This window comes from Centruroides vittatus, unplaced genomic scaffold (genome assembly GCF_030686945.1).
Source record: "Centruroides vittatus isolate TY-2023 unplaced genomic scaffold, ASM3068694v2 scaffold_149, whole genome shotgun sequence".
Classification (NCBI taxonomy): Eukaryota; Metazoa; Arthropoda; class Arachnida; order Scorpiones; family Buthidae; genus Centruroides; species Centruroides vittatus.
This window is the reverse complement of record NW_027122681.1, coordinates 3,320,241-3,336,299: the sequence shown is the minus strand read 5'-3', so window position 1 is coordinate 3,336,299 and position 16,059 is coordinate 3,320,241. Positions and strand designations below refer to the sequence as shown.

Here is a 16,059-nt window from a genome sequence, read left to right as displayed (position 1 = left end):
ATCATCGGTAGTTATTGCCAGATCTAACACTATAATTATTTATTCATTTTATTATTTTTCTATTTTTTTATGACCAAAGTAATTCTTATCTTAAAATTTTATATTATTCAGAAGCAGCATTGTCAGGCAAAAGTTACATTTTAACTAGGGTCCTACTTTGGGAGGACATGTCCTACAATTTGACCTTCAGTCCTTCGTCCTTCCTCCTTTGAACAAAAACAGCAAATGTCCTATTTTTGGAGGTGATCCATGTGTCATCACTACACTTTTGTATAACTTCATAAATGACAGAATTAAAATTAAACTTAGTAGTTAAAATCTGAATACATAATGTAAAATGTTCATCACCGTGTTAGTTATTGGTTTTTTATTTGATTTGTTCAACATACTTCTGTTTGGACTTTCACCTCACTGCATGCTCTGAACGGTGTAACTGTAACCCTTGTATATGTTTCTGTAAAATGAACTCGTGACAATGACCTTAGCTGTCCAGTATCATTCCTCCAGCACGACGACGACACTACTCGTGGATGTAATCGGTGACCGATTTAACCGACTAGCTCCTCAAGAGGAACTGCTTAGTGGCCTCCTCGGATTCCACTGTGAAACAACGTGTTCAGCTGCAAGTGAAGTGCAGAAGTAAGCTGAAATTTAATTTTTTTATTCCCATCACTCGTTAAAACTTTAATTTGAAATATTTATTATCATCTTAGAATCAGAACGAGTAGTAAGCGAAAATGTAAATTTAATGAAAAATTTCAAAAAAGCTTTAAAACGTTTAAAGCTACTAACAAGGATGATGAAGCATTTTGTCCAATTTGTAACCTAACTCTGAATATTGCTTATAAAGGAAAGACATCGTTAGAGCAACATTTAGAAACAGATAATCATAAGAAAAATATTACATCGACTGGAAGTAATGTTCAGATTGAGAAATTTATTGCACCACACAATTCCAAATTAGAGAAGGTTGCTACACTGAATTAACATTAGCTTACCACACAGCCATACATCATTTCAGCTTTAAATCTGTAGATTCCACAAATAAATTGAACTCCAAAATTTTCAATGACTTGATGGTAGCAACCCGAATTTCTTCTGCCAGAACCAAGACAGAAGCTTTGATTAAAAGTGTTTTGACACCCTATTCATTAAAAAAGACATCAGAAGAGTTAGAAAATATTCCATTCATAGGAATTGCAACTGATGGTAGCAATCACAAAGAGGCAAAGATATTTCCAGTTATAATTCATTATTTTAATCACAAAACTATTGGAATTGAACAAAAACTTGTCTAGATGACATCAGTCTCAAACGAAAAAGCAGCTACCATTAAGGACTTGTTAACAAAAACACTGAGAAAAATTAATTGTTCACAAAAATGTGTTGCTTTTGGGGGAGACGACTGCAACACAAATTTTGGGTCATGTGGACATGTCGGAAAAAATAATGTGTTTGCATTGCTAAGACAAGACATTAAGCATTTAGAAGGTAGCAATGTACAGTGCATATTTTAAATAATTGCATTCAACATGCTGTAGATTCTTTACCCATTGATATTGAGAGCATTTTTGTAAAGATCTTTAAACACTTCTGTATTTATACTGTCTGGGTTGAAAAGTTAAAAGAATTTTGTTCTTTTGTCAAAGTTCAATATAAGCAAATTCTTAGTCATTCCAAGACCCATTGGTTATCCTTATATCCAGTAATCACACAAGTATTGTATGAGCCACTAAAAAGTTATTTCTTAACTATTGAGAAGCCTCCAGTTGTGCTTAAATCGTTCTTTGAAAACCCATTAAATGAAGCATATCTAATGTTTGTACATTCATTAGCCTACAGTTTTCACCAAAGTTTTTTAAAAATAGAAAAAGAATCTAATTGTGTTATAGAAACGATGTCTATTTTGGAAGAAGTTTCAGATATTTTAAAAGTTCGGTTAAAAACAAATTTTTTCCTGTTGACAGTGAATAAAATTCTGAAGAAAAAGGCTGAATTGGAAAATGAATGCCAAAATATAAAAAGAAATTGCTTGATTATGTATCAAACTGGACTAGAATATACTTAAATCATTGGACTGTTCAATTTTTGCCATTCAAAGTTTTCAATTGGATGTCACTTACAAAATTCCCTGTCTGGGAGGATGTTATGGAAAGTATTGAACGTCTAAGTGAAAGGAATATTGCAGTTGACGAATCAAAGTGCGTAAATCAGTATAGTTCTTTGAAAAATTATTTTGAAGAAAGTTCTAATTTAAATGAAAAGCCAGTAAATGAAAAATGGCTTGGTTTTTTCAGGCAACAGACAATCCAGAATTAAATTCTAAATTGCTTAAAATTTGCAAATATATGTTTTCAATTCCTGGACACAATGCCGCCACTGAAAGAGTATTTAGTCTGGTGGAATCTCAGTGGACAGATGAACAAAACAGAATGGCAATTGAAACAGTAAAAAGTCTGGTTATGGTGAAATTCAACTTTAACAATTGTAATTGTTTAGAATTTTATGATAAAATCTTAAGAAACAAACAACTGCTAAACAGAGTCAGCACATGAGAAAAATATGATTTTGTGCAGCAACCTTAATTAAAACAAACAATTAAGTGTCTGTTTCATTGGCATTTGTATATGTCAGGGATGGCGAACCTATGGCACGCGTACCCAAAGTGGCACGTAAGAGAAATCATCTGGCATGTAATGTATCATATGATTTCTGTCTTTTTCAATCATCCTTTCTGTTTATCACCTGATCATCTTTTTTTTCAATCAGATTTTTTACATTTATTCAAATTAAAGCGTATTCGTTTAACTTCTTTAAATATCATTATTCGAAGTCTAAGACATTGGCAAGCATTAACATCTTTAAAGCTAAGTATGCTTACAATATGACATGCAGACTCAAAAAGGTTTGCCATCCCTGGTACATGTAAAGGTTCCATGAAAATTACTTTTTTTTTTACAAAAATTTTTGTGTCCTCCCGTGTGTCCTACTTTTTGACTTTTTCCTACAGGAATTGTCCTCCTTTCACATCTGGTTATTTGGTAACCCTAGTTTTAACCAATTTGTCAAAGTTTTGTCTGTTGCTTCCAGCACAACTTCCAATTGTACATCGACTGACGGCGACCTAGCGCATGCGCAGTTGGTCAATTCTCTGTATCCCTACCGTAAAAGTTTGACCAATCCAAACTTTTCTTACGGAACACAGTATGGCCATATGGATACAATACGAAGTTTATACCCACATTATACGGATACGGTACAGATACAGTTACGTTACAGAGTTTATAACTCGACCCTTAAATCTGACTTACTAAAAATACACATATCTCCAGTAAGTCAGATTTATCTCCCCACTCTCTTTAATCACCAAAACTTAACAGCATCAATCCTCCTAATACACAAACCTCCTTACAAAATTTCAGAAATTTTCGACAAAAAGCACAGGGGTTAAGCTTCAAAGAGGGTGAACAAAATCGTGCCACACACTAAAATCCATACATAAAGAAAAAACCTCCAAATTTTTTTCATTTCTCGATGTTTCAAGATGTCCCGAGCCCAAAAATATAAAAAATCTTGGGGCTAAGGGTTTGCCATTGCTCATAAATGTAACACTATTTTACTATCAATATAATGATCCTGTAAATGGTCAGGATCTTATTAGAATGACTTTTCAAAACATGAATTAACAAACTGAAAACAAGAATAAACTCTTAGGAAAATATATGCCTTAATATTTTTAAATCAAAATAACATTTATTGTACTGCACATAAAAATAGTGTGTACAGTAAATAAATAAAACTTCATTAGTGAATTAAATAGAAAAAAATTACAATACTTAAAACCATTAATTTCTTTCAAGATTGGATGATAGATTCTAATAGTAATAACAAACTTCATGCATATTTGATAAACCAATTAACTGTCATTTCACTGTTTATTTTTCATATTTCACCTATCATTTAATTTTTAAAAACAAATTTACTGTTTCGATTAATTTTTAAAATTACTTTAAATAATGTAATTTTAAAGAGTATTTTTCTTACGTAAGCACAAAATAGCTTGACATAATCAACATCTTCCTACCAGTATCCAAAAATATTGAGAAAATTTGGTATATTATGTTTTTTTGATAAGTCTCCTAAACGTTGCTATAAAACAAGTCTACTGTATAATTTTTCAACAATAACAAAATTACATTATATTAGATTATATTTAATAAATCCGTACGAGAAAAAATGAAAATGTGTTACTAAGACTTAATGAGAATAGTACAATGCTAAAATAACTGAAGGAGTGCAAGATTATTTTGAATTAAATGTTTTTGGGACCAAACATCCCATCAGATTTTACAGATTTAGAATAAAAATGTCAAAGAGGCATTCAAAAGTCTTTAAGCATTAAAATGGGATGTTTGTCCTGAAAAATAGTTAATATCAAATAAGTCTTGGACTCTTTTGGTTATTTTAACATTGTACTATTCTTCTTACTTTGTACAGAGTCATGCAATCAGCTTAAATCTAAGATTTAATGAATTGAGGTATTTAAAACCTTTGCTTTTAATTTTACATTTATATTAAAAGTTTTGTTTTCTGCAATTTTAAAGTTTAAGTCTTTATGAATACGAAAGAAATGAATTCAATAATCGCAACAATTAATTTTAATAATCAGAAGTGATTATTTTCAATTTAAACTTGAATAACTTCTAATAAGTATCAGAGTAAAATTTCTTAAAAATTTAATTTTATGAAATAATTTTGTAATTATGTAAGCAAAACTTTTACATATTCTACTTTAAATATAATACAAACTTTTACAAGAAATATTCTAATTTCAATTTACTTACATTTGATCTGCATGTTAATGATAGCTTTTTGAAGAGTTCTAACTTCTCTCTTTCTTGTTCATCTCTTTTTTCATTTTCTAATTGTTTGTATCTCTGCCAATCTTTAATCACACCTTTAGGCCCTGTCTTTATAAAATTAATTAAATTAACAACATTAGACATTATTTAGCAAGAAAACTTTCATATTAACAACATCAAACAATAAAATAAGTGTTAAAAAACAAATTAGTTAAGAAATTTATCAACTTCGGTTCATTATAATATTTAGCTTTAGTTTCTATGTTTTTACTCTTTTAACCTTGGAACCAGTGGAAATATCTAGCATTAACATACCAAATATTAAATCTTTACTTTATTGAACGCCTTGCCTTCTATAAAATCTGTTATCATCTTTATATTTACAGCAATTATATAAATCTTCTATGAACTGTTTTCTAAACATCAATATTCTATTCAACATACACTACTGTATATCAAAACTAATTAGACACTCATATTTGCAAATTGAATCAGACATTAATCATATTTTAATTGCGTACCACATGTTCTAAATTGTACAATATAAAACATGGATAGTTGCCATTCATTATTTACATGCCACTCATAATAGATTCATGTACTTAGAGAGTCTGAATGTGGTATCATTGGTTCTCAGATTAGTAGTTTGTCTGCTTGTGGCACTTCCACTAAATGAAAGTTTTTCAGATTAACAGTGTTTTGTAATCACCACATGGAGAGACAAATGAGGATAAAAAATTATGCAAACTGCCCATCATCTGTTGAGAGACCTGACTGTCCATTTGCAGGAGGAATGGAGGAAAACACCACATGAGATGTATCAGAAGTTAGTGGAAAGTATGCCACACAAAATTTTTAGCATTTTGTTTTTGATCAGGTATCCAATCTCTTTTGGTAGGATAGTGTATATTTAACTTATTCAACAGTATATTTTTATTTAATTATATGTGATATGTATCATATTGATAAATGCATCTCAATGTACTGTTCATACATGATTCAGTACAAAATAATAGTAATGGTATAAAATATAGTATAATCATAAATGTACTAGTATTTAACAATGACTGAATTGTAGTAACAGTACCTGTGTTTTTCTTAATGCTATTATGTATTTGTTCCAAAAACATAATAAAAATATTTTTATAAATACTCTGAGAGAAACTAATTATTGTTCAATAGGAAATCAAATAAAGAGTGAACATGTAGTTGGAGAAATGAATTTTTAACAACTGTAGCAACAAATTATGAAATTAAAAATTTGATAAAACTTTTCATATATAAATATGAATTTTATTGTTGTTGTTTAAAACAAACTTTATTAAAGATGCACTCATCTTTTAAGATTATTATATAGCATCATCTGCAAAGAGTATTTCATTTATAAGAAATATTTATATGATTTCATGATGTACTTTTCATAAGATTAATTGAAAGAAAACTTAGCAATTTTCAACTTGATTTATCTTCTACTATATTGGCTATATCCAAATCTCATCAAATCTCTTCAGTATAATGATCATATCAGTTCAGATAAACTTTGCTGATAACATTCAATTTAAATTCTTTTTCAACATTTAAAAAGCCTTCAAAATGACATTATGAATAATATTACTCACCAATCCTGAAACAAAATTCTTTAAATTTATATTATACTAGCCTCCTTATTATATTATATTATACACAAACCTCCTTACAAAATTTCAGAAATTTTCGACAAAAAGCACAAAGGTTAAGCTTCAAAGAAGGTGAACAAAATCGTAGCGGGTGGGCCCAGCGTTGCTCAGGCAAAAGTAACGATAGCGAAGATTAAGATTATTACGTTATAGTCAACCTTACCTGTTTTCACAGAATGCAAGAATTGGGTCCCCCATGTTTCCAGACTAATTACAGAATTTTTAGATGGGTCTAAAAATGTTCGATTTCCCGCAAAAACGAAAAAAACTGCACCTGTGTTTTGCACATTGCTTTCTCTTAACAATTCCATTGTTACATAACACTTCCAGTGTTGATGGAAGTGTTAAGCCTTAATCCTGTCCCTCTCCCCCGTGGGGAGGAATTTCTCGTGACGTACCCTAACTGTGTACAAAATTTCAACTTTCAACTCCTAACCATTTGGGCTCTGCGCTGATTTTATTATTATCAACTTGTCTTGATTATATATATATAGATAATAATAATATTTATTAATATATTCCTAAATATAGAAGAAAAAATACTTTTAAAACTAACATTTGTTGAAGAACCTTCCCATTCATTATAATCTGAAGAATTAAATTTAGCTGTTCTAATTAAAGTTGTTTCATCTTCATCATCATTGTTGCTGTCTTCATCATCATCATCATCATCAATTTCTTCATCACTACTACAGTAATAATGTAATTTCTCACCAAGTAATTTGTCGTCAAGGGTAGCCATTTTTATGATAATCTGTTAAAATATAATAATATAAATAAAACAACAAAACACTCAAAAGCACATATTTAATGCATTTAATGTATATATATATATAACCTATTTTAGTAAAATAATATAGAAACTTTAATTTGTTAAAGTTAAACATAAAATGTATCATAAGTTCTGATTCTAGATTATAATATGTCTCAAACAATATTATGATAGAGAGATAGTTTATTTACAGTATTTAATGTTTTTCAAGTCCATTTAACTCGTTTTCAAATACAAGTTTCAAAGAAACTCAATTTTTAAAGGGATACTGTTGAGCTGAATGGACTTAAAAAAGGTGGTTAGATTTACCTTAGGTAGACAAAATGGCGACCCATCTCCGATTCCAGCAAACAGAAGAAAGGAAATAGTGGGGATGCACGTTCTAACCTAACCCATTCTAATAAATTACCATAATTATTACCAACCAAATTATTAGAATAGGTTAGGTTAGGTTAGAACATGCGTCCCCACTGTTTCCTTTCTTCTGTTTGTTGGAATCAAAGACGAGCCGCCATTTTGTCTACCTAAGGTAAATCTAACCAAGAAGGTTTAATACCATACGTAAATGTTAACATAATAACGTTTCAGAAATTATAATAAGCATAAAAATCTCTTAAAAGTAAGTATTAATAATTATAAATTATTATCAAATTGAACCATTATAATTGATTTAGATGAAAAGTCTTAGTATATATTAATTTTAATATAAACTGTTTCTATCGGTATAAGTTAGTAAAACTACATATTCTAGTCCTTTTCTGGTTTTAGAACTTGTGTATTGGTTCTCTCGCTTATAAAATTTGGTTTTAATATTCTTACCAAGTGTCAATTGTGATATTAAATAGGAATTTCTTAAAGATCAGACTGATAAGGGACATAAAATTTTTCAATTATTGAAATTATCATTAGTATGAAATAAATCAACCAAAAGCGCTTTATATATTTTAAGAAAAAATTTTAATAGCTTAGCACACAAAATATTGATAGATATATCTATTAACAAGAAACTTACTTTTTAACTTTTTACTGTTATAAGGTATATCCAGATATCTAAGAACATGTCATAAATATTCTGGATAAGCAATAACTAGCCTTTAAAAAATAAAAAGTTTGTAAATTATTCTATATTTCACATTAATACAACATTATTAAATCTAATAAAGAATTAGGGCTGTACTATAGATTACCACCTATGGAATTTCAGGACTTTGAGTATATATTTGAACTCAGGACCAAGATGAGTTCAACGATACCCTAATTTTGGACCAGAAACCAAAAATAAGAAAGTTTTGATATTTACGATTTCTTGCCTTTCACAGGGCATTCCATGCCATTTCAGATTTTTCCGCTGCCTAGCGGTGATGGTCATCTCCCAGAGGGATAGGTTAGGTTTGTTGGACAAGTCGCAATAGTGGTGCATAGTACTAGCCAACCACGAGCAATAGTGAGCGTGCCGGTGTCTGAGCAGCCGTATGCCCCAAGGTCAAGAAGCGCGAGGGTGTGCGAAAAGAACTTAACTTCAACTGTAGACGATCAGTATGCTCGTGGATAAACATCTGCCTCTGTTGAAGGTATATATGGCCAATTTGCCAGACTGCCTGTTAAACAGACAATAGGCTTAGCAGAGAGAGCAATGCAACTCCCAATCATTGAGCAATCGCCAGAAAAAAGTATGATAACTTTCTTATTTTTCGTCTCCAATCCAAAAGTAGGGTATCATTGAACTCATCTCAGTCCCCTCAGTTCAGAAATATACTCAAAGTCCCGAAATTCCATAGGTGGTAATCTATAGTATCCCCAGAATTAGCATTAATCCTACATTTTATATATTTAAGCACTTAATTTTAAAATTAATTCAATTTATATTTAATATTCAATTAATTCATTATTGGAATTTTAAAAACAAAAATTAGAATTATATAAAGATAAACAGCAATAAAGAATTTGCTGATTGTCTTTATATAATGTCATTCAGAAAATGTCAATAGGACTTATGGAGCAGATTCTATGGTATATTTGGAAAAAGAAAAATTCCATATGAATGTGGATCCTATCATGAGTTTAATAAACAAAGCAGAAGTGTAACATTGGTTTTACAGAAAATTTTCAAATCATAATCTGCCAACCTTAATGCATTCTGTACACCGTTCACATAGCAGAAAGGAGGACAATGCAACATCAGCCAGTACTCAGAATGTACAGTACATATTTGAAATGTAATAAAATAAACTGTCAGCAAACAAGATAGCCTTTTTCAAAATATTGTAATTAATAATTACATAGCACACGTCTATTCCAAGTGATAAAAGTTGTCCAAGTTGTTTTTACACTTAAATTCAAATACTATTGAATATATCTGATATTCATGTAGTATTTTTTCCTCCAAATATACGATAGGATCAGGCATCTATACATGCTTAATAAATACATTGCTTAATGATTCCTATGTTTTTATTTGCATGGGTGCTGTATTTATAATGCTATCTTTTAATCCCTTTAATCCTATTATTAGATAGATTTTTCTCTCAGTAAATTTTGGTTTGCTGTGAGACTGATGAATCATGCTATTATGATGAATCATGGGAGGATAATTAATAAGACGCAGGCAATTACAAGAGCCCAGGAAAAGAAGACAGAGACGGCAGAGATCAAAATGCAGAGACAGACACAAGACGTGACAAAGAAGGATAGAATCGGGAATGATTACATAAGAGAAACAGTAGAGTCCTAAAAGTAAGGAGATGCAGGGAAGTAGATTAAGATGGGATTTGGAAATGTGAACAGAAGTGAAGACTATGTTGAAAAGAGGATTGGGATATTAATAAAACTTTTTAAAAAACCAATGGAGTCAGATAATCTGTCTTTACCCAATTGTACTATTAACCAGTTCATGGAAAAATAATTCTTTCTTTTCTGACTTTTGGAGCATGGGGTTAAGTATAATGTAAAATAATAGTTATTTTTTCTCTTAAAGTTAACCTGTTAGTCCTTTTGTTCTTATACCAGTTACCTACTTTCCACTTTGAGTGAATGGATTAAAGATTTGGGATTTTTTAGTCTCCAAAAGTCAGAAAAGAAAGGAGAATTGTTTTTTCCCTGTACTGGTTAATAGTACAATTGGGTAAAGGATTGGGATGTTGGAAGTAATGGAGAGGAGGAAGAGGGAAAATCAAGGCTGAGATGGAGAGAGAAGGTGGCACAGGATTTGGAAGAAAGAATGTTCTGGACAGAAAATGGAAAAGACTGATTAAAGATGGGAATGCTGACCCCATATAAACATGGAAAAAAGCTTGAACAAAGAAGACAGCAGGCCTTTGGTAGAAGTTACTTTTAGGTTATTTTATATATCTTTATGTAATTCATGTAAAAGCAGCTTCTAAAGCATACAAACCATTAAATACTTCAGCTTAATGTGTCAAAGTGACTGTAATCACTACATGTATGAAATATTTGCACTTTCTTGACAAATTAAATAATTAATAAATTTATTTTCACAAACCATTATTAGCTGCTTGAAATTGTATTAAATTAACCAATTTTACTGAATAAACAACATATTATAAATTAATGACTACCTTGTTACATATCCAATAATTTTAGTTCTGTTGATTTACGTGTTGGTTTGTAAACGATACGTATCCATCTGGCGGCAAAAAATTCAAATTAGTGATTCGAAATACAATTATTTAAACTAAATCTTAAATAACATAATTTAATTGCAAATAAAAAGATAAATATAAAAAATTGTATTTTAAATAATTTCTAAATGTTTTATTTAGCGAGATAATCTCTGTTTTTTTATTATTATTTTTTTTAATTTTTTGTTAACACTTTCCTCTCCCATTTTAAATGCTTTCAGTCCTGTGGACACTAAAGGACCTTTTATGATTATACTTATCGTAGATTCGGCCACCCAAATGAGAGCTGACAGGTGGTGAGGGACGGGGCCCGATATATTCGGGACAAACCATCCTTAAAAGTACCTGGGATGCCGCGCCTGGATTCGATTTCCAGTCCTCCAGAGCCATGGGACAATGCCTTGACCACAGATTAGACGAAAAAGGCCTTCTAAGTGCCTATAGGAAAGAACGATACCTTCGCGATATCGTTCTTTACCTACTTACCTGCTTAATGTCTAGCTCTATATTACTGCCGCGATTCAACGTTATATTATAATCGATGCCGTTCCGTGAAACTAGATAGCCAGTAATGGCACTTTACGGAAACCATGAACCCAGCTGGGTAATGTAGCGCGCTATCTGTGGTTCCACCCCATTGTCTATGTACCTCACACCCTTTTAGTAACTATTCATCACATTCAACTCTTGTATTTGTAATTGTTCTGTAACCACAAAGCTTTTCGTACATGTAACGCGTCATAACTATTTGTACACTCTTTTTCTGTAACCTGTACATGCATTATTCTATTTAAACTACTGTGATGCTCGCGCTGACGGTCTCTCCCATCTTCACCATCTTTCCTATCACACTTTCATCTCACCTTATCCATACCCCACTCTTATTTTTCTTTTTCACCCCGGGCGACACCTCTGAGTAGTCCTGATCTTCCGCCCCCTTTCATTATAAAATATCAAATATATAAGAAGGAAATAGATTTTGATTAAAAAAAGAACAAATTAACTTCCAATGGCGAACGGAGGAGTGTATTCATAAGCAGAACTATCCCGTCTAAAGCAGGCCATCTTGTCACTGTAGTTCAGCGGTCTCCAAACGTTTTTGACTTACTTCCGACCCCGACTCTCGATTTTTTAGCAACCCCTTTCGTTTTATTTTGCTAATACAGTTAATAATAACAATTATAAATAGATCTGGGGCCCAGTATTAATCCACAATTCATCGTTTTCATAGAAAAGATGTACTTTATAATGTGTAAATTTACATCCCGAACTGAACTGTCATATACATAACCTACTAGACTAATTATTTTTAATGAATTGTTTTCAATCGACTTCGACTAATTTTCAATCTTCGAAAATGTTTCATCTATTCCTCGGAATGACCACTTTGGGACCCTTGCGCTAGCATTAAATTGAATTGTAGTAATAAAGGATTTTAAGTGGCTTGTTAGCTCAGTCGGTTACAGCGTCGTGCTAATAACGCGAAGGTCGTGGGTTCGATCCCCACACCTGCCATGTTTTTTCACTTTTCTAATTGCTAAGTATTGACTTTATCTGGAGATGTTATTTTGTTTTTTCTTTATCAAGAACTTAATTATTCAATTTTATAAAGCTTTTTATAATTTGCTAGTATCGCCTTTATATTCTATGAAATTCGTATACCTCATTCAAAATTCATACAATAATAAATATATTTTCGTTTAAAAAGTTCTCAAACTTAATGGAATAAAATAAATGTAGTGTGAGTGTAATAAAGCTTAATCAATGAATGTAGTGCAGATGTTTTTATCTTATAATATTTTGATTTTAAAAATATCTTTATACAATAAATATTTAATTTTATATAAATAGAATTTTATTTATATATTAGTTATAATTTATCTTGTTCCCTCTCTATTTTATTCACTACATTATATCGACAATGTAACGATCATTGTCCATGTTTTTCGAGTTGATGTAAACATCAGTAACGACAAGGATATACTGTACAAAATTCATTTTTTTATTAAAATAAGTGACATATTTGAAACGAAACAAGAATAATAATTGTAACTATTTGTAATTAAATGGTAGTTAATTAAAATAATATAGGGCCTATATCATTTTTCTAGATATATATTATTTGAATTAATTAGCTGCGGAAAGATGCCTCCCTGGAGGACTTTATAAGAGAAACTGGCTCCTATTTAGGTGTTACAAACGTGAAGAAACCCCGAAAACTCCAATTGACCAACCCGTTGGCGAGGTGCGAACCCACGACAGTGTTCGATGGTTTTATCCACTGGGCCGCTGGTGGGGACCTTAACATCTATAGAAATATAATGCGCAAGTACGCAGCTTAGAGGGAACGTTTTGTTGATTATTACAATTATTTTTGTTCTCTATCTGTATAATGTCTCTAAGTAAATTGAGTTTGAACCTGGAAAATACTTAAAATATCATAAAAAAATTCATAATAAAGTAATAATAAATATTATATTGAACAATATATAATTCAGCCGACACCCGAATAGAAAAGATATCACAATTTTTTATAATCTACACATACAATTAAAGTATTATTTATATAATTTTATCACCTATGGAGGCAATTTTATGGAGTTTTACGCAAATTTTGTTGGTTGTAATGATCATTTAATCATATATATTCATCGAAAAAGTATTTCATACCCCAAACATCAGCCATTTTTGAAAAGATAGTCATTTATTTTCAACATTAGCAAATCGGCTTATTATCTAAGCTGGTGGATAGATATTTTCTGTAGTTTGTTCAAATCAGGTGTAGCCCACCAATGGCCAAGTGGTTCCGTTTCCTGGGACTCTCATTAATGAATTTTACATTATTGAATTCTATTTGTTTAAATGTTGTATGACAGTGTTTTTCAACCTTTTCCATTGAGTGGCACTCTGATTGCAAAACAAAAAATCGTGGCACCCTTGACCGGCGGCGGATCTAGAATCTGAATAAGGGGGCAATGGGAGGCAGATGAATTTTTTGCGAAAACGAATATTATGCACAACGCTGGGGTGGGGTCCGGCGAGGGGACGCCCTCCCCGAAAAAAAAAATTAAAAATTGACAGTTTGAAGTAGCATTTTAATGCAAAAATAGTGTTTCTAGTGTTTCAAAATTTAAGTCCATTGAATTTTGTCGAAATACTGACAATGAGTTATCTTGAACTACACTTAAGTAAATTTCCAAGAAAATGCTCAAAGGCCCTAAACTTTGCGACACCCCAATCGTGGCGCCGTGGCACCCCGTTGAAAAAACACCGTCGTATGATATAAACAACATAGCATACTTATCAATGTTGAGTTTTACAATGAAAATCGGATTTACTGTATTCAACTAAAACATTGTGTTTACTAATTTATTAACATTTAATACTTATATATTTTAATTTTAAATAAAACGGTTAAATTCACTAGCAATTTTTATAATTATTATTACATAATTTTAAGTTCTCAATGTGTATTTTATTAAATGTACTAATTGTGAAAACATATACTATAATCAGTTTCTGTAGAAACTGATTATAGTGCATGGGTTTAAATGCATTATATTACATAGTAGATTACTGAATAGCATAGAATATTACATTACTGTTCTTCAAAATAGAGAGAATATATTATAAAGTGTATATTGTATGCATGAATTTATCAAAATCCTTGTTAATCTTTCAGTCAAATACATAAAATCTTGTAATTTTAATTAACTGTAATGTTTGAATTTCAAAAAATTTATATCAAAGCTAATGCATACTTAAATATAATTGTTTTTATTTAAACGAAAAATACGTTTAATACTTAATATATGATTCATAAATTACAGAAACTGTCTAGTAATCTAAATAAAGCTTATACATATATCAATTTTAAGATTTTAACTGAAAATTCAAAACTTTTATGTCAATTACAATATTCTAGAATTATAGAACATTGAAAAAATTATATAACATTGGATGCATTTCAAATAAGCACAACGAAGAACGAAATGACACTCGTCACACCTTCTACTTGAATGTAGAATACTTGTTAACCGCTTTCATTCCTTCGGAAACGGCATGTTTAGCCAATTCTCCCGGCAACAATAATCTAACGACGGTCTGAATTTCTCGACTGGTGATGGTGGATTTCTTATTATAAGCGGCCAGACGGGTGGATTCCAAAACGATTCTCTCGAACACGTCGTTGACGAAACTGTTCATTATGGACATGGCTTTGCCGGATATTCCGGTGTCCGGATGAACCTGCTTCAGTACCTTGTAAATGTACACGTTATAGCTTTCCTTTCTTTCTCGTTTACGTTTCTTCTTCTGCGATTCTGCAATTTCCACATTCTCCGGACGTTTCAGTTTTGCACCTTTTCCAGATTGATGCATAAATGGAGCCATTCGGGCTTTGGAAAAATTCGAAGAGCTTCCGGCTTTAGCGACTTCTTTCTCCATCACAAAAATTCGAATCGACCAATTGCTGAATACGTCTAATTAACTACAAACGTGAAGTGCGGCGATTGGACAATTTGAATGACAGCCGTTAATTACGAGTTTTCAAATTAGATTATATTTATCGCCACAAGAGGGCAGTCGCGCGTTGCAAAAATGTAATGTTAACAATATTTTAAAGAATTTAGAAAACAGGATTTTGTATTTTTCACTTTACAAACATTCGAAAAAGTGTAATAAATAAATAATAATAAATATTTAGAAACGTTGCTTCTCAGATCTTCGGGAGGATGAGGTACCAGAGACTTCAATCCTCTCCTCTCAGCTTCCGGTTGATCACTACACAATGGGCCTTTTATGCCTCAGTTGCTGAATAACTTCGTCCACACGGTTTACAAAGTCTCCCTCACCACCCGGCCGTTCCATTGTGGTCCTGACCGAATACATAATGGTTTTGCTAAAAGAGGACCTCTTAGTGCCCACATGGCGGAAAGAGTTAAAAATAGCATTAAAAATTATATTATATTTTTTTAGATAATAAAATTTGACAGAAAATGGATAATTAAAGATATTTTTAATACACAATGAAATGAATAATTTCATTGTGTATTAAATGTTTTTGATATTTCAGTAAATGTGAGAGTCGGGCTAAACGGACCCGCTGACTA

At 31.2% G+C, this 16,059-nt stretch overlaps 2 protein-coding genes and 1 non-coding gene across 3 annotated transcripts in view; 1 reads left to right on the top strand and 2 right to left on the bottom strand.

Annotated features, from left to right (window-relative positions):
- The window catches only part of LOC136987322 (phosducin-like protein), a 29,683-nt gene extending 18,742 nt beyond the window's left edge, over positions 1 to 10,941 (bottom strand). The window contains exons 1-4 of the mRNA XM_067285049.1: positions 10,886 to 10,941; positions 8,323 to 8,402; positions 7,095 to 7,292; positions 4,845 to 4,970 (exon numbers count right to left, since the gene is read on the bottom strand). Coding sequence (XP_067141150.1) covers positions 4,845 to 4,970; positions 7,095 to 7,280 — 312 coding nt within the window. The 5' untranslated portion in view covers positions 7,281 to 7,292; positions 8,323 to 8,402; positions 10,886 to 10,941. The remainder of the gene's footprint in view (positions 1 to 4,844; positions 4,971 to 7,094; positions 7,293 to 8,322; positions 8,403 to 10,885) is intronic.
- Positions 10,942 to 12,389: 1,448 nt separating this feature from the next.
- TRNAI-AAU (transfer RNA isoleucine (anticodon AAU)) lies at positions 12,390 to 12,463 on the top strand. Its single transcript has one exon. It is a non-coding gene; the product is annotated as a tRNA-Ile (tRNA).
- Positions 12,464 to 14,949: 2,486 nt separating this feature from the next.
- LOC136987338 (histone H2B, gonadal-like) lies at positions 14,950 to 15,486 on the bottom strand. Its single transcript, XM_067285073.1, has one exon. The coding sequence runs from the start codon at positions 15,392 to 15,394 to the stop codon at positions 14,960 to 14,962; it is 435 nt and encodes a 144-aa protein (XP_067141174.1). The 5' UTR covers positions 15,395 to 15,486; the 3' UTR covers positions 14,950 to 14,959.
- Positions 15,487 to 16,059: the final 573 nt, after the last annotated feature.